The sequence below is a fragment of the Molothrus ater genome, chromosome 19 (assembly GCF_012460135.2).
Source record: "Molothrus ater isolate BHLD 08-10-18 breed brown headed cowbird chromosome 19, BPBGC_Mater_1.1, whole genome shotgun sequence".
Lineage (NCBI taxonomy): Eukaryota > Metazoa > Chordata > Aves > Passeriformes > Icteridae > Molothrus > Molothrus ater.
This window is the reverse complement of record NC_050496.2, coordinates 6,350,522-6,375,006: the sequence shown is the minus strand read 5'-3', so window position 1 is coordinate 6,375,006 and position 24,485 is coordinate 6,350,522. Positions and strand designations below refer to the sequence as shown.

General features: G+C 37.6%; 1 protein-coding gene across 9 annotated transcripts in view; it reads left to right on the top strand.

Moving 5' to 3' along the window:
- Positions 1-24,485, top strand: part of SPAG9 (sperm associated antigen 9) — a 63,031-nt gene that overhangs the window by 24,823 nt on the left and 13,723 nt on the right. For 2 of the 9 annotated variants that reach the window (XM_054516831.1, XM_036394695.1), the window contains exons 4-23: positions 1,149-1,243; positions 5,821-5,974; positions 10,039-10,249; positions 10,746-10,845; positions 11,414-11,535; positions 14,128-14,142; positions 14,639-14,696; positions 15,225-15,377; positions 15,466-15,517; positions 15,938-16,068; positions 17,202-17,258; positions 18,102-18,275; positions 18,943-19,072; positions 19,316-19,408; positions 19,688-19,855; positions 20,537-20,708; positions 21,790-22,017; positions 22,700-22,895; positions 23,322-23,444; positions 23,989-24,069. In XM_054516831.1, the coding sequence (XP_054372806.1) occupies positions 1,149-1,243; positions 5,821-5,974; positions 10,039-10,249; positions 10,746-10,845; positions 11,414-11,535; positions 14,128-14,142; positions 14,639-14,696; positions 15,225-15,377; positions 15,466-15,517; positions 15,938-16,068; positions 17,202-17,258; positions 18,102-18,275; positions 18,943-19,072; positions 19,316-19,408; positions 19,688-19,855; positions 20,537-20,708; positions 21,790-22,017; positions 22,700-22,895; positions 23,322-23,444; positions 23,989-24,069 (2,513 nt within the window). Of the gene's footprint in view, positions 1-1,148; positions 1,244-1,781; positions 2,061-5,820; positions 5,975-10,038; positions 10,250-10,745; positions 10,846-11,413; positions 11,536-14,127; positions 14,143-14,638; positions 14,697-15,224; positions 15,378-15,465; positions 15,518-15,937; positions 16,069-17,201; positions 17,259-18,101; positions 18,276-18,942; positions 19,073-19,315; positions 19,409-19,687; positions 19,856-20,536; positions 20,709-21,789; positions 22,018-22,699; positions 22,896-23,321; positions 23,445-23,988; positions 24,070-24,485 lie in introns of those variants that run through there. The other 7 variants (XM_036394702.2, XM_054516832.1, XM_036394697.2 and 4 more) reach the window with 5 other exon arrangements.

The window sequence follows — 24,485 nt, the reverse complement described above, 5'->3', positions numbered from 1 at the left end:
GCAGCTGCCCCCAAAAGAAAAGATTATATAAACTGGTTGTACAAATGCCTGGAATATCACTATTCTGAAGTGTTTGTATAGCCTTTAGCAGAAGAAATTACAGTTTTAAAGAGTAGTTTGTTTGTTTGTTTTTTCTAGAGGAAGCTGTTAAGATGTGACCTGAATATGTCTCAGGAAAAAAAAGTACATTAAATTCCTCTGCTGTACACCTGTGATTTTTCTTCTTTTATTGTTCTTAGCCCTATTCATCTGTGACCGTGAATGTTGGAAGTGCTAAAAATACCAAATTGTACATAGGCTTCTCAGGCTTTCCCAGTTTTAAGTTCAGAGATGTGTGTCCAAATGAAGCCCTTGGAATGATGCAGTGATACCTCATCTTCTCCCCATGCATGTCCTGGATCAGTTACACGCTGAGAGCAGCATCCTTTGGCCATGGGAGTTGGGGCTCATTAAACAAGTCATGACTGTAGGAATACCATGCTGGCCTGTGCTTGTCTCTTGTGAGAAAGAAAGAGCAAGCAGAACTCATCTTGAGTGCTAAAAATCCACAGCCACTCTGTCCTTTTAATGAGATATCAGCCTAGATAATTTAAAACCAAACTTCCCTTACAGAAAATACAGAAGGCTTAAGTTTATTTGTGTTTTAGAAGAATAAAAGTGGGGACTTCGTATTTCTGCCTACAGAAATAATCTGATTATTAGCCTGTAGATTCAGAGTCTTTAATATTTGAGGAGCATATTGTCTGACCTTTGCAGTACTTTGCAATAAGGCCTATAGTGCCTAATATGTATCATGTAAAAAACGCTAATATCTGCTGGACATAGAGGTCTCAGACTCCAAAATGGATTTGAACATGGTAATTCTTTTCCAAACTCATGTTTGAAATAGTGCATGCACTTTCTTTACCCTTAGGAAGTTTCCTGTACATAAATGTACAAGGAAGTTCTCCAATATTTTTAATTTATTATGGACTTCTCTTCTGGTTTGTGGTTTTACACTCTGTATAATTTTTCTTCTTTATTTCTTTAATATCTCTAAACGCTTTTACTGTTTAGCATTACAGGGGGAGAATATATTGGTCAAGAACTATGCAGTTGTAGTACAAGTAAATGTTACTAAATATTTCTGTTTCTGTCCTTTTAAACAGATGATACACAATTATATGGAGCACTTGGAAAGAACCAAACTTCATCAGCTAACAGGGGGTGATCAGCTAGAATCGACAACACACAGTAGAATTAGGTAAGCTATTTATTGCTCTCACCCTGAAATGAGAAAAAAATTCAATTCATTTGTGTTTGCAAGACTTTGTTCTTTAATCCTACAACAACAGTTTGGCTGAATCAGAAAGATTTGTTGTATGATTGGAATGCAGTAAGAGAACAGCGTAGAAATCCATAGAAAGCGGCTTTTGCTGTTGTGCGACTAAGCAGTGAGATATACTTCGTAGATTAATTAGCCTGAAACAATTTGAGCTTTTTGGAGTGTTTGTATTGGGGCAGGCAGGGAAAATGTCAGTGACTGTCCCAGCATGGCCGCGGTCTAGCTGCGTCTTTGTGTGCCTGCATGATACCTGCTTGTCCTCAGGGCTTGCTGGGAATAGATTATGCAGATTTGGGAGCTTTGGAATCTATGAACCCCTCATGGAAGGAGGGAGAAGCACTCTCGGGCTGGCTGTGCTTCTGCGCTACTGCATTGATGCTGTGAGGAGCAGCAAGGGGGGAGGAGGGTGGTGATGTCATTGCTTTCGAGCTGCTGCAGAAGAGTGGAATGCTGCTGCTGCTGATGGCATTGTTTTTGTGGTGGCGGCCGAATGACAGACCTTGCCTACAAAGATCCCCCCTTGGCCCCTGCGTAGCCTTCTTGGAGCCGGCATTCCACCATGCCAGCGCAGCGCCATGAATCCGGGCTGCATGCTGCTGTTTGTGTTTGGCTTCGTTGGCGGGGCGGTGGTCATTAACTCAGCCATCCTGGTGTCGCTCTCGGTTCTGCTGCTCGTGCACTTTTCCATTTCCACTGGGGTGCCAGCTCTGACGCAGAACCTCCCGAGGATCCTCAGGTACTCCAACCCACTGAACCCCATCTTTGTGTGCTCTCACTGCTCCCTTGCTTTCTGTTCTCCTGCTTTTTCAAACGGGGACAAATTAGAGAAGTAAATTATGTAGAAGTGTCAGGTTTTGTTGTAAATGTGTCTGTGTATGGAGATACAGTCTATTTTTATCATTGCCTTTTATTTAAGGTCAGTTTATGTATCTCTTCTGTGCAAAGCTTTAGCATCAGTTTAATATAACCTGCTGCAAATGCTGCAGTGTTAATGTCAGGGATAAAGCTCACGTTCAGTGTATTGTCAGGTACTTGGCTGATCTTGTGTAGCATAAATGTATGCAGTCCAAGGCTTTGTACTATTAAACTGCACCTGTTTTAATAAAAAAGCTTATGTAAGATCAGTTAATTGATGTTAAAACCACAGTAATTAATTGATCATGTTATTTTCAAGAAATCTGATTATTGGTTGGTGGGGGGAAAAAAAATCTTTCATTATTTAAGCATTAGAGCTCTTAAAGTGTATTCACTGTTTTTCAGCCAAATGTTGCCCTCTCCTCTATTTCAGTACATGTATGGCAAGTTGCCAGCTGTCTGTCCGTCCTGTGTCCCGTCCCCCCACCAGTTTATGTTCTGTTTGTCCTATGTGCCTGGAGCAGTAGCAAACAGAAATGCTTTAGAATATGGTGGCCAAAAGTAGTCTTGGCATCTTTTAATACTATAATTACAGCTGGAAAAGTTTTAAAATGCAGCTTTCTGGCCTGAAAACTTGACATGTTTTACCTGTGGTTTTAATGGTAATTTAATGGTAAATTTTATTTTAAATGGGAAAAATGCTGGAAATTACTGTTCTCTGAACACTAATGTTGTGAAGTCACTAATTTGACTTTTTCCTCCTTAATACTTGGTGCATGTAGATTTTGTATGGTAGTATACTTTTAACTTGGGTCTGTGAGCACAGAAGTGTTGTTCCAAAGATTAAATGCAATCAATAGATTGAAAAAAAATACCAGTTTATACCAGTAGCCAATAAAAAACTTGAATGAATATTTAAATATGAAGACATAAAAGAAATTTCAAGTGAAACTCTGTAGATTGACCTAGTTGGTAAGGCTGTGTTTGTTTAAAAGGGGGGGGGGGGGAAGGAACCGAAACCCAGAACAAATATTTCCCAACTCTAAAACCAAACAAAACCAAACCAGAACTTCATATTCAGTAACTTAAAAGTTACTTTTAAGTTTTAAACAAGTCAAATGGTTTGAGAAATACTTTTTTTTCCTAATGTGCTTTTGCTCCCCCAGAGTATTTAATGGATTTGAGAGGTTTGGGGAAGCTATGTTTTTTCCTGCCCTTCTAATTTACTTCAGGAATTACATGAATTAAAATTCCCTTTCTTAGTCTTAATTAATTTTAAAAAAGAGATAAAAATACAGGATGAAGGAATGTAATTGTAGAAAAAAATGTTCTATTTTTAAACACTAGTCAGATTTTAGAACTGAGCATCTAAAAGTTCCTAAAGGCTCCTGCAAATGTTTCAATGCATCACTTATTAGTTTAGGCTTTTAAAATATGTGTTTCCATTTTGCTCAGTGTGGCATTTTCAGATTTTTTTTTTGTGCACTTGGGAGGTGAAAGAGGTTCTTTGCTTTCTGCTCAACAAGCAGTGAAATAAATTGAAATTGCTTCAGTCTAATTGGATAATTTCTTTTAATACAGACACTCACATGATAAGCTTAATTTCCAAAATAGCCTCTTTTGCAAACTTCATTTACTGTACAGCCTTGCAATGCACCTGACCTCTGTTCTAACGCATCAAAATATGTTTATAATAAAGTTTTTTTTTCAAACTAATCTGGAAAAAAAAAGTGATGCCAGGTGTGAACTGTTTAAACTGTACCCATTTAATATTCTTTCTTTTGAGGATTGCAAAGCAGACCAGCTTTGTGGCATGTGGAATGTGCAATATGGAAATGTGCTGGACTCTCTGCATTAAGCCAGGCCTCTCACAATGCAGCTCTATCAACCACTAAAGGGCAGCTTTTCTTCCTCCTTTTTGTTCCTACACTTTTTATCCACTGAAATGGTCTCAGCCCCTCTTTTGACATAATCTCAGCTTCTGTGGCCTGTCTTTTGTTCCCCACATGCGTGAGACTTGTGGGAAATCGAAAGCAAAGCAGGACCTGTTACAATAGTGGGAAATCTTGGAATCCACTGTGGGCTTTCTCATTCCAGCAGTTGCAGATGCTGGAACATTATCTGATGTTTTGAATTTTGTAACCCAGACTGATTTTGCTTTACTTACTTGTTGCCTGTTTTGTTGTGCTAAACTACTTCACAATTAATGACTTAATTTGGAATAATATTTCTGAAAGACCAAGATAGCTCCAATGTGAGAATTAGGTGCAAATGATTTTGTGACAAGTAGCATCTTTGTACACCTGGACTGGAAAGGTTCATGCAATTCAAATTGTTTGCTGTTTGAACATTGTGATTTTGACAATATAATATTTACCAAAGGGAGTTTGTTGATTAATTGGTAAATGAAATCCCTTATTCACTAACTTTTCTTCAAAGTAAATAAACAAAATCAAAAATATGTCCAAAAATGTTAGCTTTTGCTTTTCAGCACACCTTGCCATATATTTGCATGTATTTTGTATGCAGATACTAATTTTGCCTAGATTATGTTTAATCTGTGAAGGGCCTTGTGAAAGAAAGCACATGTGGTTGTGTATTGGCTTTTTATAATGCTAAAATGTGAAAACTATGCCATCATTTGTGCACACTTTTATCTTCTCCGTCTACTATACTTAAAGCTGTGCTCGTTGATTATAGTCATTTTTTTTTCTGCATTACATTGTTTTGCCTGAACAAACACTTTGCTTATCTCAGTTCTAGGCCTGGCTGATATTTTTCCTTTTCAGGGCTGGCCTCAGTATCCTATGAATGGCATTGCACACAATGGTTTTGTCTCTTGCTCGCAGGAAGAATGAATCCTTTTGTTCACTGAGCAAACTGCTGATTTTTTGTTTCTTTTGAGGGTTACTATGTAAACCTTTGGAATTTCCAGATGCTATTTGCCATAAGGAAGAAGAAAGAGTGAGGAAGTGAAAATTTGGGATGAAATAATTTGCTTTGCTGGCACAAGCTTTTGTGTAGCTTTAGGGTGAAGTAGAGTGTTGGAACTGATCTTGGGTAAAACTACACAATTTTTAGCTGAGCCAGTTGTAACATTGATAATAATTCCCTGACCCAGTTCTTTTCTCTTACACAAATCCATTTCTGTGATCTTCAGAATAAAATACCGAATGATTTGAGAAGAGTTGCTTGAGGGTTACTGTTTACAATTTTGCACATGTTTCAGTTGATGATTTAGCTGTTTGCTGTTCTAGAAATTATGTGGTTATATCTTGGAGAAAAAGTTGCAAAATGGTTTTTTTAATAGTGGCTACTGAAAACTATTTTCAATCTGAAGTAAGGAAACATTTTTGTCTTATACTTTTATTGAACAGGTGTTTCATTTCCATAAAAATTTAGCTGTAGTGTAAATCAATAACTGCTATTTAAAACCATGCAATTGACTTGGCAATTGTGAAATGAGGAATTATTGGGTGCTGTGACACAGTCTGGGTGTGCTGCACTGTGCATTTAATGGAGCAGTGTCTGGATGTTTGAACCTGGAATTTCACCACTTCCCTGCTGATTTCAGAGGCTGCAGGCAAATAAACTGTGGGACATCTGAGATGGCTGATGAGCCCTGCATGTCTTTCCAACAGGAAGGAGCGTCCAATATCCCTGGGCATCTTCCCATTACCTGCAGGAGATGCTCTCCTCACGCCCGAGGCTCAGAGGGAGGTAGCAGAAACACCTGCAGCAGAGCACTGGAAATTCCACGAGCTGAGCCAGCCACGGTCTCACACCAGCCTCAAGGTGAGTGCAGCCTGGCTGCCTTGTGTGGCAGGAAAAACTCCCATACAGATGGTAGATCTTTGGGAGGATGCAAAAAACCAAAAAACCACCAAATTGAAAGAGGGGAGGTAGACCCCTAAAACTTCTCTGTATAAACCAAATGCATTGCTTACTCCAGTGAACTTTGAGGGAACTTTTCTTAGTACAAGAAACAAAGTGTTGGGGACATTTTCCAAATGAGTGATAATACAGATTAGTTCTCCTCTCCACTCTTAAGTAGTGGGTCTTTTCTTTCTGACTAAGGACCCTTTCTAAAGGTTCCAACTTGTTTTTCCACACTAAATATGTTACTAGGTAGTGGGAACAGTCTAATTAAGTTTATTAATGCTGCTTTAGAAGGAAAGCTTTGGTTACTACATGGGCAGTGCTCTTCATGCAGCCTCTGCCTACTACCAGCTGTATGGTGCAGGTAGACCACAGAGCTAAGAATGACATAACTTTCCTAAATTAGTCTGTGAGCGTGATTTCCCTTGCTTGTAGCCTGGTCATCATTCCTGCAATTGTTCTATGTTCCAGCTGCGAGAGGGTGGAATAAACCAATCTGCAGGAGTGGAGGAATGGGGGAGTGGTGTTGGAGTGTGATAAGTCTGGCAGTCTAGGGTGCACTCACAGCACAGCAGGAGGAGGATCTGCAGGGTGAAGAACTCCAGAATGTGTAAATCCTCCCAGTATATATTTCTTCATGAAGTTTTTTGGAATGTACTGTTATTTTTGGAAAGGCATATAGCTGAGAGGAGTTTCCTCTTAAGTGAACTTAATACCTGCCTAGCACAGGAATATTAACTGATCAGAACTACAAAACTATTTGGAGGTAATAGGAATCCATTTATTTATCATAGATGTCATAAGGAGATAATGGGAAGAGTAAGTAGTGGTTAATTATAGGGATATCAAAGTGACAGTGTGAGTTTGCGTCTAAAAATTTTTCACTTAAAAAAAGAGTGCTAGTTAGGAGGTTGGATCTTGAATATGTCCAATTCCCTTTGTCTTATGCTATTAGCATTAGTGAATTGGCAGATTTTAGGAAAGCTGACTGAAATATAACTTATGTACAATAAATACAAGTTATGACTAAGAGTAGATGGAGATGAGGTAGAAAGGGAAGCTTCTGATTCCATCTTCCTCCTCAGAAAATTGGCTAATCCATATTGTCAAAATAGGCTTCTTGGTATAATTCTTCTAAAAATAATGCACTGCTAAAATGAGAATTCACAAAATAGCACAAACTGTAGTTGTTCAAATCTATTTATTCAGAATAAGTTCCTTGAGTCCAAAGCAACATCTTTACTTTGTAGCTATGAATGTAAAGTACTTCTGAATTGAACTTGTTGAATAACCTGATATATTGAAGTCAAAACCAGCATTTGAAACTTTTTTCTCTAATAGTTTTCTTCTGAATATTTTTAACATTCAGTACAAGGCACAAACAAGGTTCTGCTGCTTTCTAGCATCTATTTTCCATTCATGCCTGAACGTTTCCTTAATGGTCAGTATTTCCTCCAAAACTATCACAAACAGGGAGCAGATAGGCAGAGATTAAAAAATCTGTTATTCTGTAGCTTGTACAATAGTGAGATTGCTGGATATCATTGTAAGATGACACATATTTATGTACCAGTCATTCTTTTCTACTCATTCCTGCACTGCACTGCAGATGAGTTACTCCTTCAGATTTAATTATTGAATTTTTAAACTTTTTTTTTTCAAGGAGGTGTCTATTGGCAACATGATGAAAAAAGTCAATTTTGCTAAGTCAGCACCACACTGAATTTCAAATGTTTAGTCTTTGAGATATTCTGATTAATTCAGTGTCATTTTATTAAATTACTTTTGCTTTTCTTTAGTTCTAGAACAAACATTTGTAATAGTTTAATTTGTGTGGTTCCAAGAGTAAGCTAAAAAAATACCATAGATAATAAAGTCAGAAATATAAAATATATGGGGTGATTTGAAATTCCCTTAGGGAAAGAACCATTCTATTCCCTGTTTTTTCTTGTGCTATCAAGCTATTTTCCTTGAGCTTTGTGTGTGAAAGTCAGTGATTGGTGTGTGCTGCATCAGTTAGTGGATGCTCTTGGAATACAAAGATGTAGAAGTGTTTAAACAGAGCCAGCAACTCTGCTGAGGTTTTATTTCTTGTTTGTGTGAGCTCTGGTTGCCCTTGGTAAGGGGCACCACTTCCTCCCTTCTGTATCTGCTCACTCGAGTATGAACCACTAGCCAATGCCTCAGCTTCACCCATTCAGAAGGCAGTTGGGTAAATTGCAGTGTTTTTTTCTTTTCTTTTCTTTCATTCCTTTAGAGGTGTCTGTATTTCTGAATACTTTTGACAGAAAACCGAATATTAATAATTGATTATTCTGCAATTTACTATAAAACAATGAGAACTGTCAGTAATTGATAGGCAATGAGTGCTGTATTTTTGTTTCTAGGATTTGCAAATTCAATGTGGAGATGTTACTATAGGATGCAAACTTTACATTTATGCTGATATACATAAATATCTGCTTTCCTCCCTGTCCCCACGCAAATAAAAATTTTGCCTTAGTAAGTTCCAAAAGGAGAAATCTGTAAGTTACAATTCATACTAATCTTATGCTAGGTACAAGTGAGACAGTGTACATCTACATGCAGGTCTCTTCTGTGTGTTATTTTAAAATAACCTTAAATTCAGTTTTATTTCTTCCTCAAAAAGGCATTCAGTGAATTTGTGCTTTGCAAAATCTAAACCTGTTTTGTTCTTGACAAAAATGTCACAGACTTGTCCAAGAGCCTTTCTTTCATCTGTGATTCCCAAACAAACTTTACAAGAACTTTTGATAAAATGTTACCATCCTGCCTCCATTTTGCACACAGCAGCCTCAAAGTTCATCTTTATTTTCCCCAACAAGATTCCTCTAATGGTGTGTGCTAGAAACTATTGGCCTAAACAGGCAGACTTTTTTTCCTCTCTGCAGTGGGCTGTTGTACACTGTCATGTGCTGCTTAAGTCATAGATCAGACATCTGATATGGGTCTGGGCATGAATGGGCAGTAAATGGCAGTGAATGAAGGAGATGAGAGAAGAGCTGAAAAAGGGCTGTTGGTATATTCAGGTAGTGGCCTCTGGCTGCACACACAGTCCACTCTGTCCTCCCACACAGTGCTGGATGCAGCTGTGTCTGGGTGATGGTCCCAATCTGGAGTCCAGCAGCTGGACTAAGTCTGTAATTAATGTCATATGTATGGGTCTTGACATGGTGTCACTGTGAATTGTTGCCAGGAATCAGTTTCTGGGGAGGAACTGTATACTGATGTTCCTTGGTTGATCTGAAATCTAACTGGACAAGTAGTTACCACAGTTCCAGGTCCCATTCCCACTGTCAGCCAGTGCTCACAGTTCAGACTGGAAAGCATGTAAAACTTAAGCAAAGTGCTTGCAAATATGGAAATGTTCAAGGCCAGGTTGGACAGGACTGGGAGCAACCTGGTCTAGTGGAAAGCATCACTGCCCACAGCAGGGTGTTAAAACAAAATTATCTTTAAGGTCCCTCCCAACCCAAACCATTCTGTGATTATGATTCTATGAATTACCACAGTTTTATATTAGTTAAATCCATATTTGCATCAGTTCTTCAGTGGCTGCTTTTAAAGGTACTATGTATATTCAGAACCATTAATTTTATAACAGCTTTGGGATGATTAGGCAGTTCATTGTGCAGCTAGAAGGACTCTTAGGATGAGAATGCTCTGTTTTCTGGAAGCCTTCACAGAAAAGTAGTGACTAAAATCATCAGCCGAGATCAAACATTGCTATTAAAAATAAAGGCATTTTTACGTAGCTGTAATTGTCTTAGCAAGAGTGAAACAGTCATAGGCTAAAGATTACTATACTGGCTTAAAATATTATTTTTATTCATTTGTCTTTGCATTTGCATAATTTTCAATAAAATACAGTGATTTTGTTGTCTGTTCCTTAGTGTTTATGCCCAACTCTTCTAATAAAACTTTATGTTAATTTTTTACTGGTAATGGTGCAATTCTAGGATGAGCTCTCTGATGTTAGCCAAGCAGGCTCCAAATGTACTACGCCAGCATCCACAGCTGCTTCAGATGTTCCTGTGCTGCCTGCTGAAACCCCTCAAAAGGAAAATGTTGAAGGGCTTGCAAAGGACACAGAGATGTCAAATGAGAAGCTGGATGTAAGCAAGAATATTGAAGTACAGGTAGCTCAAGAAACAAGAAATGTGTGCACTGGTGAGCTGCTTTAACTTCTTAATGTAGGGTTACTATGGACCTTATATTTGATCACTTATTAACTATCTTTTGTTGTGCCACAAATGAGAATGGGGTTTCTACTCAATATTTTAAGGAGTACAGAATATTGGTCAGAGATAAGTCTGTTGTTTATTGGTGACTTTAGTCCTTTTTGCTTCAGAATCAGAGTTATTTAAGACATTTCTTTGGCAGTAGAAAAGGCACATAGAGTTGTGAAGTGTTGGACATCTTGGTTTCAGTTACAGAAATAGTAGGAAATAAGTGCTGTTGGATGACTTGTGTTAAATTTGGGAGAGACCTAGAAATTCCAGTATCTGCACTAGAGTATCAAAATCTGTGGGTCTTTTCATTTAATTATTTTGGTAAGTCTTTGTACAGAAGTATCCTAGGTTGGTGATTGATGAAGAACTACTACATGTAGTTAATATGTCATGATGATTTTGTTTATGGGCATGTACCACTTGCTTTGCCCCAGGGGGAAATGAAAATGAAGAAAAATCTGAAGTTCAGGCAATTATTGAGTCAACTCCAGAGTTGGATATGGATAAAGATCTCAGTGGATATAAGGGTTCCAGGTAAGTTGTGTGTTGTGATTTGAGGAAGAAGACAAATTTTAGAAGGTTATTTAAAGATGCTGTATATGGGAATTTTCCTTTTCTTGTCTTTGTTTAATTCTTCTGATGAGAAGGATAAAATTATCCTATATGGTGAATCTTAAGGGTGTAAGAAGAGCTTTGTGTGAAAGGAGCCCCTTCTCTGACCGGAGGAATATTTTGACCTCCTACTATTCAGTTCTCTTGCATTCTTGTTCTATTAAATATCTTCCAATTTAGCTGAGCTATCTGTTCTTCAGGCATTTGGGGTAAGTCCTGACACAACTCAATTTCTATAAGCCAAAACTTGACATGCTTTGATTTATTACAATCCTGTCCATCTCAGTATCAGCAACTGCTTTAAGTTTGAGATCTTGATGGCAAAGCAGTATTTGAAAATAGAATCTAGAACTTGTAAGTCAAATGAAATCTTGTGGGGTTTGTTTGAGGGAACAAATGAACTACAGGTAAAAAATACAGAGAAAGCTTTTCTGCATTGTGAGAGTGTTATTTCCCTGCTTCTTCATGTCTTGTTTAATTCTCTGCCCAGCACTCCCACCAAAGGCATCAAGAACAAAGCATTTGACCGTAACACAGAGTCACTCTTTGAAGAGCTGTCATCTGCTGGTTCTGGCCTAATTGGAGATGTGGACGAAGGTGCAGATTTACTGGGTAAGAAAGATGCTGTATACAGAAATTTTCCTTTTTAGGAAGTGCTTAATTAGTCTTGCTGGATTTGTTGTTACATATCATTTGCATTAAAATTGTTTGAGTAGCATCCTAAGGTAATCATTGGAATGCAAAACCAGAAGCATTTCTTCTTTCTCTCTGTATAAGGAGCTTAATCTTTTGAGGCACTTCCTACACTACTCTCCATTTCTCTCTCTATGTTCTCTTACATAAGGATTTTTTTCTCAAGGAAGGATTTTTGTCTTGAACTAGTTTTAGGTAGTTTTATTCAGGTTGTGCCTGATCTGTAGTGGCCTGGCTTTATCACCTCCTTAAAGATTTTAACTTGAAAGAGAATTGCATCAAATGAAATGGTGGTAATTTGAGAATCAAACTGTTAATTGATATGGGAGGAAAAACCCACATTTCTCCTTCCCCCTAAGCATCTTGCTGTTACTTCTATGCTGACTATTTCAGTCACTTATTTCAAATGACTGAAATAAATTTGAGTTGACCAAGATCAAAAAGGTCATCAGAAGAATAATCTTTCTATAAACAATATAGGAAGATATTTTTACTGTGTAATTGTTCAGGCCTCATTTTGAAATAATGAAAGCCGATACTATGGAATGTATAAAATGCAGATCCTACTCTCAGGTGCTTTCCAAATGAGCTGTGTGCAGAAAATCAGCAGCTTGTTTGCTTCTGTCCTCTGACCCTGCAAAAATACAGATTGTTAGGACTGTTGAAACTCCTGTGTGCAATCTGTATTTCTGGTTGTTCAGTGTTCCTCCAGAAACTTATTTTATATCAAACAGGTGACATTTCTGCAGGTATTACTCACTAGGAGTAATGAGCCTATCTCCAGTCTGAGATGGTTTTTCTTTGTTGTCACTCTGAGCAGTGAGGCTCTTCTCTACATCCTTACTGCAACATACTCCATCTAAAACTCTTGGATGTCATTCCATTCTCACAGAGATAAATAATCATGCATTCTGTATGCAAAAATACAGATACTGGAGGGTATTAACATGGAGCAGCATCCATCCCTTAGCTGTGATAAATTGATTAAAGAAATCAAACTATTGTCAGGATATCCTGATCCTAATACTTTGTTTTTCATGGGCAAAAAATATCATTTTTAGTATAACTTATTTAAGGTTTGTCAGTGAGTTTATGACCATTTTCTGTAAATCTATTGCTGGAAACACCAGTGTGTGCACACTAAGCCTTAGGGTTATACCTGCATTTGTTATACAGAATGTGTTGGTCTGAAAATTTTATTTGAGAATCATAATTTTGCTTTGAGAACAACCATAGTTCAAAATCTGAAAAGCCACACCTGCATCCAGGATAATCTGTGTGTTTGAAGCATTTGGACCTGTTCTAAGTGAGCATTAAACTTCAGTATAGAGTTGTTTAAAAATAGTTAATTAGGATTCTCTAATCTGTTTTCTCTTGGGCTGCATACCCAGGGGAATATTCTGGTGTGTATGCTTCTTTTTTCAAAAAATCTTTGAAATCTGTTGCTTCTCCAGTTAGGCATTCTTGGCTGCTGCTCTCATACAGTATGTTCTCTGCATTTTTTCCCTGCTTGGTGACTTTTTTTTTTGCCGTTGCACTCTGGCTTTGTAGTTTTTGTTCTTGCATTATAAAAGATCCTGAAACCTGTTGGATGTGATCCTACATACTTTTATCTGTGAATATTGAAAGTGTTTAAAAAGCAAGAGCAGCTTCAATAAAATCTCTTGATGGCTGTAGTATAGGGGATTTCTCCAGATATTGATAAATTAACCATGGTTGATCTAAGTTACTTCAGTAAATATCATTTACTTTTAATCCAAAACCCAGAGAGGGAAATGTCAAAAGAGAGAACTTTGACTTGCATGTCTATTTATAGATACCTTTTCTTCTTTATCCAAATATCTTTAAAGTCTTCTGCCGCCAAAGTTGCTTAGAAGATTGTGTTTCTAATGTATTTTAAAAAGCCTCCACCATTAAGATACCTTTTTCATTCATTATGTTAATCTTGAATTAACATAATTTCTGCTGTTATCTGTGTCATAATTATTTTGCTGTGCAAATGCAAAATAATTATTCTCTCCTGAAACTATCTTTTTTAAAATTCTGAAAATTATCTTAGGTATGCAAAAAATAGGGTGAGAAATTAATTTCCAGAAATCTAAGTAACATTGAATTAGTTATGTTAGAGTTATGTTGAAAAGTTATGTTCACTTTTCTCCATAAGATCATATTAATTGGAAACTTCTGAATGGCTTAGAATTTCTTCCAAGGACTGTGCTTCTAAATTATTTCACAGAAAATGAGAGACTTTTATTGAGTTACTGATTCTTATAAGAGGTTTAACCAATGGAAATGGTTGTGACAAACTTAAATCCTTCCACATCAGTCTTCTGTATAAATCCTGCTTCTAATCACATTACATCCCACTTCAGATTTTTGGTGGTGGCTTTGTTTTAATTCGCTCTTACTTCCTAAGTCTTAATATTTTATTTCTCCTCAATCATATTACACCTCACATGAAATGTTTCTTGTTCTTGTTTTTGCTCTACATGGAATGCATGGGCTTTAAAGACCATAATTTCTTTGGTAAGGTATCATTTGCTCTGGGGAAATCTGCAGGGCTTTCACAATCTGAACTTTATTCAGCATGTTTTTTGTCTATAACTGATACACTTTGGTATATAACAATTTATAAGAGATCAAAAAGCAATAATGATAATGGTGTAAAACACAGTTCAGCATTTTAAAAACATTTTGTGGTCTAATACTTCTGCAACGTATGCTGTGTTTGCTTTTTGACTTAGTACTGTAACATCTTCTAAATATACAGAGTAGCAGCACTGGCCTGTGCTTAGGTAGGAATGTCTTCGGGCTTTTTTTAATTGAAGTCAGGCTGGGAGAAGATGGGAGGGAAGGCTAATTGTAGAAGGTAGGTTGGACCTGAAACTTCAGATAGCTCACAGTTCTTCTGACAAGTTTGTCATATGTAAAATTCATTTGACTTTAGACCATGGCAAAACATAAGTTTTCTAAAAACATCCATTTTATTTGCTAATTTAATGTGTTTGTTTCCTTTGGAAAGGAATGGGGCGTGAGGTTGAAAACCTTATTTTGGAAAACACTCAGCTGCTGGAGACAAAGTAAGTGAGAATGTTTATGTAAAAAATACTGACTTTCTGTTATTTCATTATATCTTCAATATCCTGATACAGAATGGAAACTATACAAATGTGCTCTCAGTTCTCAGAGTAATGGAGGTGTGAGTATTTTGAATTTGTAGGTGCATTTGTCTGAGTTGGTCTTCTAGAAATTAAGGATCTAGTAGGACAAGTCTTTTATCCTTGTAAGACTCCAAGAAATGCAGTGCTGTGTCCTGATGAGATCAACTCCCTGTCAGAAGCACAGCTTTAAGTGCAGAGGCAAATCCACTGGAGCACTGTTAAAGGAAAATCAAACTATTTATCAGTACTTTTTTCTAATAGACAGAATTTGAATGTGTTTGAATGTTGGAGATTTGGGAGGAGATGATTTGACCTTTAAGAAAGCTGTATCTTTTTACAGCAGCTCTGTGTAAGAAATGTGTAGGTCTTTAAAAATAAAACCAGGCTGAAGCTGAACTGCGAGACCATGGCCATCCTTATAACCATATGTTTTCAATGTTTGTGTAGAAATGCACTGAATGTAGTGAAGAATGATTTAATAGCAAAGGTGGATGAATTGACCTGTGAAAAGGATGTACTACAAGGTGAATTAGAGGCTATAAAACAAGCAAAGCAAAAGCTTGAAGAGAAGAATAAAGAACTGGAAGAAGAGCTGAGAAAGTAAGTTTAATTCCATGGTTGTAAAAAAGGAAAAGAAGAAAAACCATACTGTGATATTTATTGCAGCTGTTTTTTATTTTCTTTTTAGAGCTCGTGCAGAAGCAGAAGAAGCAAGACAGAAGGCTAAAGAGGATGATGATGTAGGTGTATATGTGTGGTGTATTTTGTGTGCATATGTCAATGGGACATTAGAAGTCTATGTGTTTAGTGAGTGCTACTAAAACTTACTGCTTAATAAGTAGTGGTGAAGTTCCTTCCTGTATAGAAATGACAGAAGATCTAAAGAGCACAAGTAAACTTAAATTGACAGTGATTAGTTGTCTTGCTTTCCTCTCTGCCCACTGTTAGCACACACTTTTTTTTGAAGACCTGTTTTCATTCACATTATATTGCATTCAAAGGATGGGAGGAGAGGAAGGTAAAACCCAGATTTCCAAAGCCCCAAACTATTTGAAATCTGGAATTGTGCCCTAGCCTGGCTGTTATCAAGAGGGTGGCTCTGCAGGGCCCTGTGGTGGTGCACCTTTGTCCCTGCCATGTTTATTAACTTGTGTGCCCAGAGCGATGTCCCCACGGCACAGCGGAAACGCTTCACACGTGTGGAAATGGCCCGAGTGCTGATGGAGAGGAACCAGTACAAGGAGAGGCTGATGGAGCTGCAGGAGGCTGTCCGATGGACTGAGATGATAAGGTGAAAAGGCTTTATAGAATCTTTGATAGAGCTCCTTGTGATTTTTAGATGCTGGGTGATCTGGTCAGCAGGTTCATTGCCTTCTGCTTGTTTTCCTCATGCCCATGAGGATCATTGGTTTTAAGTTAAGGGTATATAATTTGTCAGAATGGCTCTTGGTGAGACCTCAGTGAAGATATGTTACTTCATATGATGTGAATACACACATTTTTTCAAGGGATGCTTGTTCTGAAACAGAGAAAAAAAGTTGGTATTTGTAAATAACATTAATGTGGTGAGCATTAAAAATTACTCTGTGTGTACACATGCCTTGTGCTGTCAAAATAGGGATAATGTCTTCAGACTGAGCATAATTCCTTTGGAAAGACTTGGGTTGTTCAGGATAAAGCAGTTTAAAACTGCGCAAGGCATGTTAAATATAAACAATAAAGATGGTGATTTGGTCTTGTTTGCATCCTGAATATTCAGTTGTTTGGAAGGTATGGTTTGAAAACATAAGTTTTCTGCCTCAGACCAACTCATCCTTGTCCCTGACCACAGGTACCAGAGGCTGTGGTGCTGCCTGCTGGCCATGGACAGCAGTGACATGTAATTGTTCCAATTGTCCTCATGCCTGTGACCCTTTAGGAGGAAAAATGTACATTTCCAACAGCCATGGCTTGTTCTTCTGTAGCTATTGTCTGCTGTAGAAATCCTCTCCTATCTCTAATCTATGGCTATGGGAACACTTTTTCAATTATTTACTGATGTATTGAAGATTAATAGACTTTAAAACAAAAAACAATGGTTAAAATATTAAATAGGAGGCAGAATAATTTAAAATGGTTTGCTGCTTTCTTCAAGCTTTTTTCATTACAAAGTGTTATGCAGACTTGTCTCTTCTGTCTGAAAAGTTGCCAGTTTGTTTGGGATGCAAAGAAATGTGGATGAAGCTTATTATGTAACTTTATTTCCTGTAGTGGGAATTTCGGTATTGTGCTCTGATCAGTAAAGAAGTAGTAGTGTGGAAAAAAAAAGGCTTTGTTATTTTCAAGATGTTATCCTTTTTTTAAAAATAAGAGTTTCACACTGTTCCATTCCTTTTCCTTTTTAAATTGTTGCTAACTTAGTAACTTGGAATTAATTTCTTGTAGAGCATCCAGAGAAAATCCAGCCATGCAAGAGAAGAAAAGATCAAGCATTTGGCAATTGTAAGTATAGAAGCACAACTTACTGGCAGAAATAAATAAAGACCCTAACCAATTAGCTGGCACATTTGTGTATGTTAGCTAATTATTTTTTGGCAGATGAAGATATCTTAACATTTCTCCTCTTGTTGCCCAGCATGCCAACTCGGTAAGACTGCTCTGGAAGACAAAATGTATTGTAAGCTGCAGTGTGTAGTGAGTGGCTGTGCACTTTGTGAAGTTAAATACCAAAGTGCTGGAATTTTTTTCCTAGCTGAATATGCACCAAGATTCTTGTTCTGAGCATTTTTTCCACATTCATTTTTATGATGAAAAGTAGAAACCTGAATAGCATGTGTGGGGTTGCATTTATTTCAGCTTCTTTTCCCTCTGTGAAGTACAGCTTACCGAGTGTTACATTCTCCTTTCTGACTTCAAGCTCTTAAAATCTAAACCAGTATTTTTCTCAACAAGATGTTTGTCAAATAATCCTTTTGATGTTGTGACTTGCAGAAAACTGTTTTATCTTGTTGCATAGAAAATAGTGGGTTTTTTTAAATGCTGTCTGCATGAACTAATGTCCTTCATAGAACTGTCTTCCAGGTGTGATGTTAACATCTTAATTTTGTTGGTTCCCTGTAGATGTTAAAGATGACGTTCCCATTGAATTTGATAAATGGGATAATAATCCTTTAAAATTTTTTCTTATGGACACGAGTTTTGTGCGTTGAGAGTTTTGCTGAGTGTGTTGGGCTCCAGTTTCTTACCTTATAACTGTCTTGAACAGGCTGGCATATGCTGTGTTTTGCCTGCATAGTCAAATTTGGATGTATCTGGCAAATCTTGACTCTTGTCTTTTTCTTCTAGTTTTAGCAGGCTCTTCAGTTCATCCAGCAATACAGCAAAGAAACCAGAACCTCCTGTCAATGTTAAATATAATGCTCCAACCTCGCACATTACTCCATCAGTCAAGAAAAGAAGCAGCACCTTATCTCAATTACCCAGTGACAAATCTAAAGCCTTTGAATTCCTCAGTGAAGAGTAAGACATTTTGGTTTTATAGTAGATATGCTCTATCAAGTGTTTACTCTTTTAGTTCTCTGAGATTACTAGCATGCTGCTAAGTGAAGTATAATCTCCTGAAGTGAGTGTTGATTCATGAGGCATCAAGATAGTGCAGAGTGAAATGTGCAGCAGTGGGTGAATACTTGGAGCACCTGGCTGAAATATTCTACTTGGTAAATACCACTATCTTTCAGGAAAGTGCATTTAGGCACAGGAGACAACACTTCGTACGCTTTTATATGAAAATGCTGTAGCTGAGCAATAACTGTACAGCTACTTAAGGTTCACTTAAGAGTCAGGCTAACAAGAATCTGTAATTATTTTTTTCTCCTGTGCTTTGTTTTGGCAATATGTCCTTGTGAGTTACAACTTTTGAAGCTCCTAGTAGAGCTACACAACCCAAGTTAATTTCTTTTGAGGATGCTGGCAATAGACTTTCTGGTTTTGCCTGGTTTTCCCCAATTCCTTAAAAATAGCCCACAGGAAACCAGGGGTCTTGATAAGTGAAAAAAACCTAGGGATATCCTTGGTAACCCAGTGCTTCCACAGTGATCTTGGTTACTGAGTTTAACAGCAATTCCCATTGCACAAGAGATTCTAAAGAGCATAAGTAAGAAGTTCCTTAATCCTGATTCTTGCCCAGAACTGAAGCCAGTTTAGCCTCACGCCGGGAGCAGAAGAGGGAGCAGTACCGCCAGGTGAAAGCTCATGTCCAGAAGGAGGATGGCAGAGTGCAGGCTTTTGGCTGGAGTCTACCTCAGAAATACAAACAGGTATGATGTTTTCAAGCATAATGGTAACAGCTTCATGTTTTGTCACATTTGAAGAGGGTGTGATTTCACAGCTTGTGTTTGATTCTAGCTTTTTTTGGTTGAAGTTAGCAGTAAAGAATCTTTGTAAAGGAGACAACAATGCAAAACTCTTAATTGTGTTTAATAAATTCTGAGCAACTGATTCCAAAGATTGTAAACCTCTTTTAAAAGTAAAATTTTTTGTTTGTTTGTTTTTTTACCTAGGTGGCAAATGGCGGACAGGGTGAAAATAAGATTAAGAACTTACCTGTACCTGTTTACCTGAGACCTTTGGATGAGAAGGATACCTCTATGAAGGTAGGATGTTTCCAGTGATGATAAGAGACTTGGGCAAACTATAGCTTGAATATTTTTGTTTTGGACTCAATTACATTCTTTTTCAAATAAGTTGTTTTTTTTAAACATAGTGAAGAAGAATTTGTCTCAGTAAAATGTATATGACTTTAATTGTAATTAATAACTTAAAATGGACTCTGGATATATAATAATGTTGATATCACTTAGCATATTTAACAGTGCTTGTCTCTCTCTTTTTTTAGTTTGAGATTCAAGTGAAACATTTCTTTTTCTCCCAAGCTGTGGTGTGCTGTAGGGGTGAACCTGTCAGGAGGGAAGACACGAGATGGAGGATCTGTGGTTGGTGCCAGTGTGTTCTACAATGATGTGACTGGTGTGGATGCAGATGGCAACAAGCAGCAAACAGGATCCCAGAGTAGCTTAGATAAACTAGATCAAGAGCTCAAGGTAAGGTCACTGCAAGGCACATTTAATAAATTATATAGTTATACACCTTTACTGTAGAGTACTGAAGTATTTTCTAATCAGGTTCATTGGTAACAAATAGAGTTTTCTTGGTTAGTCATTAGCCCATGATGTTTGGGCTATTGAGTCCAACTATTAAATACTTTCGAATCTTCCCTTCCTGGCAAATCTCAGGAGCAAATAAATTTTACATCAAAATTACGTACTGCTTATACCAGTGCTGCCTCCTTTAAAAACCATTTGTGACAGACCTGTTTATGTTCTAATTGCCATGAATGGGGAATTCATATTAAGGGCATAAAAACAGTCTAAATTTTCAAGTGCTTTGGGATATCATATTAACCTGTGGTGATACTGAGTATGGCAGGTAGCATGTCAATAATGTTTTTATTTTATACTGGTCTAACTGTATAACTATGCAGTGTAATTATAATATTTTATGTATTTTAATAGAATTATGAAATATGAGGGAGCTATATTTATACTTCATTTACATAAAGAACAAGTAACGTGTAGTTTTGCAATGGCATTGAAGATACTTAACTTCCTACATATTTATGTATATTTCTGTAGGTGAAAATGTAAGACCACTACAGATCAAATGTAGTAATTCTATTCTTGTCCCCCTTTCTGTTGTTAATTTCTGCCTTTGTTCTCCTTCAGGATCAGCAAAAGGAACTGAAACACCAGGAAGAATTATCCAGTCTAGTTTGGATCTGTACTAGCACACATTCTGCTACAAAAGTTATCATTATTGATGCAAACCAACCAGGGAATATTCTGGACAGTTTCATTGTTTGCAATTCTCATGTGCTTTGTATTGCCAGTGTGCCAGGTAAATGCTTGGGCTGGTTCAGCTCCTGCCTTTTTTAACTGATTCTTACTCAGTTTTTCGTATGCAATGAAAAACCACAGATTTGTTACTTAGTATGATGAAAAGTTACTGTAACAGAGCAATAAGAAAGTGGTTAGTTGTACATTAAACTATTGCATTTCTACCCTTCTGTTTCACTCTTTAGTTGGCTGTTGACTTGCATGAACCAAAAATCAGAGAGATGTCAGCAGCCAAGGGGAACTGTTTTGTTTGATGTACTATACTGCAACAGTGTTGATATTTCATGGAATTGTGAACATCACAAAAAGAATATGTTTGTTGTTTTTTTGACTTCTTCAGCCTCTTGAAGATAAGCAAGCTCCCTGCAGAGGGAATCCTTTTTGCATTTGAGTGTAATTCAAGTCTTGAAAATATAAGAGAATTGGACATGAGAAAAACAGTTTTTCTTCCAGAACCAAGACTCTATTGCACCTAAATTTTTCATAAAGATATAGATAGGTGCCCTTGTGTACCTGCACTGTTATGAAATTGATTTTAGAGGAAGATATAACTAAAATTGAAATAATCTATTTGGAAAGCTGTCGATTGAAATAGAGTGAATGACATTGTAATGCAGTATATGTTGATCTTGCTTTTGTTTTGCGAGCTTCATTACAGCATCTTCCACATTTGCTGATTATGTGAAACTAACCTTGTAGATAGGGGTTGCCTGCATGTTTAATCTCTGGGGAGCTCATTGAGTTTGAAGCTTAGTTATTAGATAGAGAAGTGATTTGGCTTTATCCCTATGAAAAACACCCAGTGACAGGGTCCAAGGGAATGGCCTGAAGTTGTGCCAGGGGAGGTTTAGGCTGTATATCAGGGAAAGATTCTTTCCCAGGGGGTGGTGGGGCACTGAAAGGGCTCCCCAGAGCAGTGGTCATGGCACCAAGGCTGCCAGAGCTCCAGGAGCATTTGAATAATGCTCTGAGACAAAGGGTGGGATTGCTGGGTGTCTGTGCAAGGCCAGGAGTTGGACGGGATCTTTGTGGGTCCCTTCCAGCTCAGGATATTGTGTTATTCTGAGTTTAATCTCTTTCAGGGGCAAGAGAAACAGACTACCCTGCAGGAGAAGAAGGGTCCCAGGAAGCAGATTCCAGCCAAGTGGACAAATCCTCCCTGTGTGGCAGTATGACCAGTAACAGCTCTGCTGAGACTGACAGCCTGCTGGGGGGAATCACTGTGGTGGGCTGCACTGCTGAGGGTCTCACGGGGACTCCTGGTGCCCATGACACCAATGGGGCCTCACCTGTGGCAGAGAAACAGTCAGGTATGTGATAAACACTACAGGTGTATCAGGGCTGGCCAAACACCTTGAGATGCAGCTGGTGCAACTACTGAGGTTAACAGTGTGTAAGCTGTGATAACATAAACTCACTGTAAATTCTGTAAATTATAGCTGAGAAAGTGGTGGAGGTGACATGAAATGGGAATTGGCAGCTGCTTCTTGTAGGTACTTTTGAGAGAATTCTTGTGCCTGCTCTAGAGAGAGATTTTAATGTAGTATTTGAAATGCAGATCTTACCAGAGAGTGACTAAAATAAATACCTTGGATTTTGTCAAGTCTTAATAGATATTTAAGTGTAAGTGATTATTTCATAGACATTCATACTTTTTTTTGTCATATGGCCTACAGAGCTGTATGGTGATATGATTGTCAATGGATATGTGGTGGTTGGCCTTGTTTACTGCTGTCCTAGTTAATAATTTAATGGCCCGTCTGAGCCATCAGGCTGATACTTAAAAGTGCATTTGACATTTGTTTATACAGTGCCACCTGCTAAAATTTGGGCGTTTCTGATGTGATGTTTTTTGATTCTGATGTGAAATTGTAACTGTCTGGCTATAACAGCTATTCACTTCAGTTTTAAGTATCAAGTTCTGGCTGTTTTAAACAATAGCAAATTCTATTGCAGTTGTTTAAAAGTTTTTCAAATTTGTTTGTTTCATAGATATTGCAGCTGAAAATAATTCAGCAGATGAGAACATTCCAACAGCAGAGGAGGCAACAGAAGCAACAGAAGTCAATGCAGGGACAGGAGAAGACACAGCTGATATTGCACAAACTGGAGTCTACACAGAGCATGTCTTTACAGATCCCTTGGGAGTGCAGCATACAACAGAGGCATCTCCAGTGTATCAGCCTAAGTACCTAGTCTCGAGCCTCATACCTCTTAAAAAGTATTTTTAAAAAGTATAATGTTTGTAGGCACATAGCATGGAGACAAAATGACTACTTTTTTCCTTTTTAAGTGTGTTGAAGTTCATATAAGTAGTCTTGGTACAAGACTGTGCTTTGTGACTCTCTTCTGCCTTTCCCCAGAGGTAATAATACTGACAGGTTTGAATGGAACCTAGTTTTCCCTGTAAAAGTAAATGTCCACTTGAAGAAATTCATGGTTATTGAGGTTTTCATCTGTATTGTACTTTCATGTGTGGTTACTGTATTTTTAAACATCTCGTGTACTTCAAAAGGCAGTGTAGGAACTCTCAGTTGTGAAATAAACACCTGGCTTATAGCCTGAGTAATCTGTGCAGTTCATTAAATGTATTTTAACTGGTGTTTTTTTCTAGTACTGAGTCACAGTTATATAAGGATGTTGCAGTTCTGCCAAGCGAGCAAGATCTAGTGAGAGAAGAAGCACAGAAAATGAGTAGCCTTTTACCAACCATGTGGCTTGGAGCACAGAATGGATGGTAAGGAAGTGCTAATCTTGTTATATTTATTTATAATCATTACTTTAAACTTGCTTCTTGTGCCTACAGGCCTGATAACCGTCTCAAGTCAAGATTAAGCACAGGATGATCTCAAGATTGCAGCAAAGCATTCAAGGTTTTGGCTGTTTTTAGGCATTACAGAATTCAAAGGAAGTATTGTAGGTGATTAGCAAGTCCTTTTTTATTAGATAACACTTTATCTGCAGAGAAGTTCTGGGGTTTTTTTGTATTCAAAGAAATTGTTATTGTCTGTTAATTACATAATTTTCAATATTTTAGTATGCTAGAAAAATGTATTGTAATTTTTACTGCAGATGGATCTGCAAGGGAGTTTGTAATGCTTTAGACCTCTGAAAAAGCCGTTCTGCTGCTCATGTAGTTCTTCCTTTCAGCGTACACATAATTTCCAGTGGAAGATGAAAACTTGTTTTCCCTTTGATTGTGGATTTCAGTTTATAAGGGTTTTGCTTGTGGTTGTTTTTGTCTGGTAGTGCTTTTAATCCCTCCTGATTTGTCTTTGCAGCCTGTATGTTCATTCGTCAGTGGCCCAGTGGAGGAAATGTGTTCATGCCATTAAACTTAAAGATTCTATTCTCAGTATTGTGTAAGTCCTGAAAGAATGTCATGTAAATCATAATGAATTTCTGTTAAAATACTTTCCAAAGTAGTTTTTTATTTCCTCCTCAGATATTGGGAATGTCAGTTGCTATAACTGCCTGCATGCCTTTTGAGGGACAGTGGAAACCTTCTAGGGAGTAAGGAAAATAAAAAGAATCTTGTACCTGTTGGAAATACATAGCCCAAAGGATGAGCTGTAGCTATGCAAAACAGTTATAGGTTGCTATTTTTGCTGTTTTCTTCAGGCATTGTAACCAGATGTATTTCAATCTCTCTGAACTGGATTTTGATCCCTTGTTACATCCCTTCTCTTGAGCCATATTGTAGAAATCAAAACACTGGGGCTAATAAAAAATGACTGTAAAAATATGCTGAAATATGAAATGTTTAATACCTAGTTTT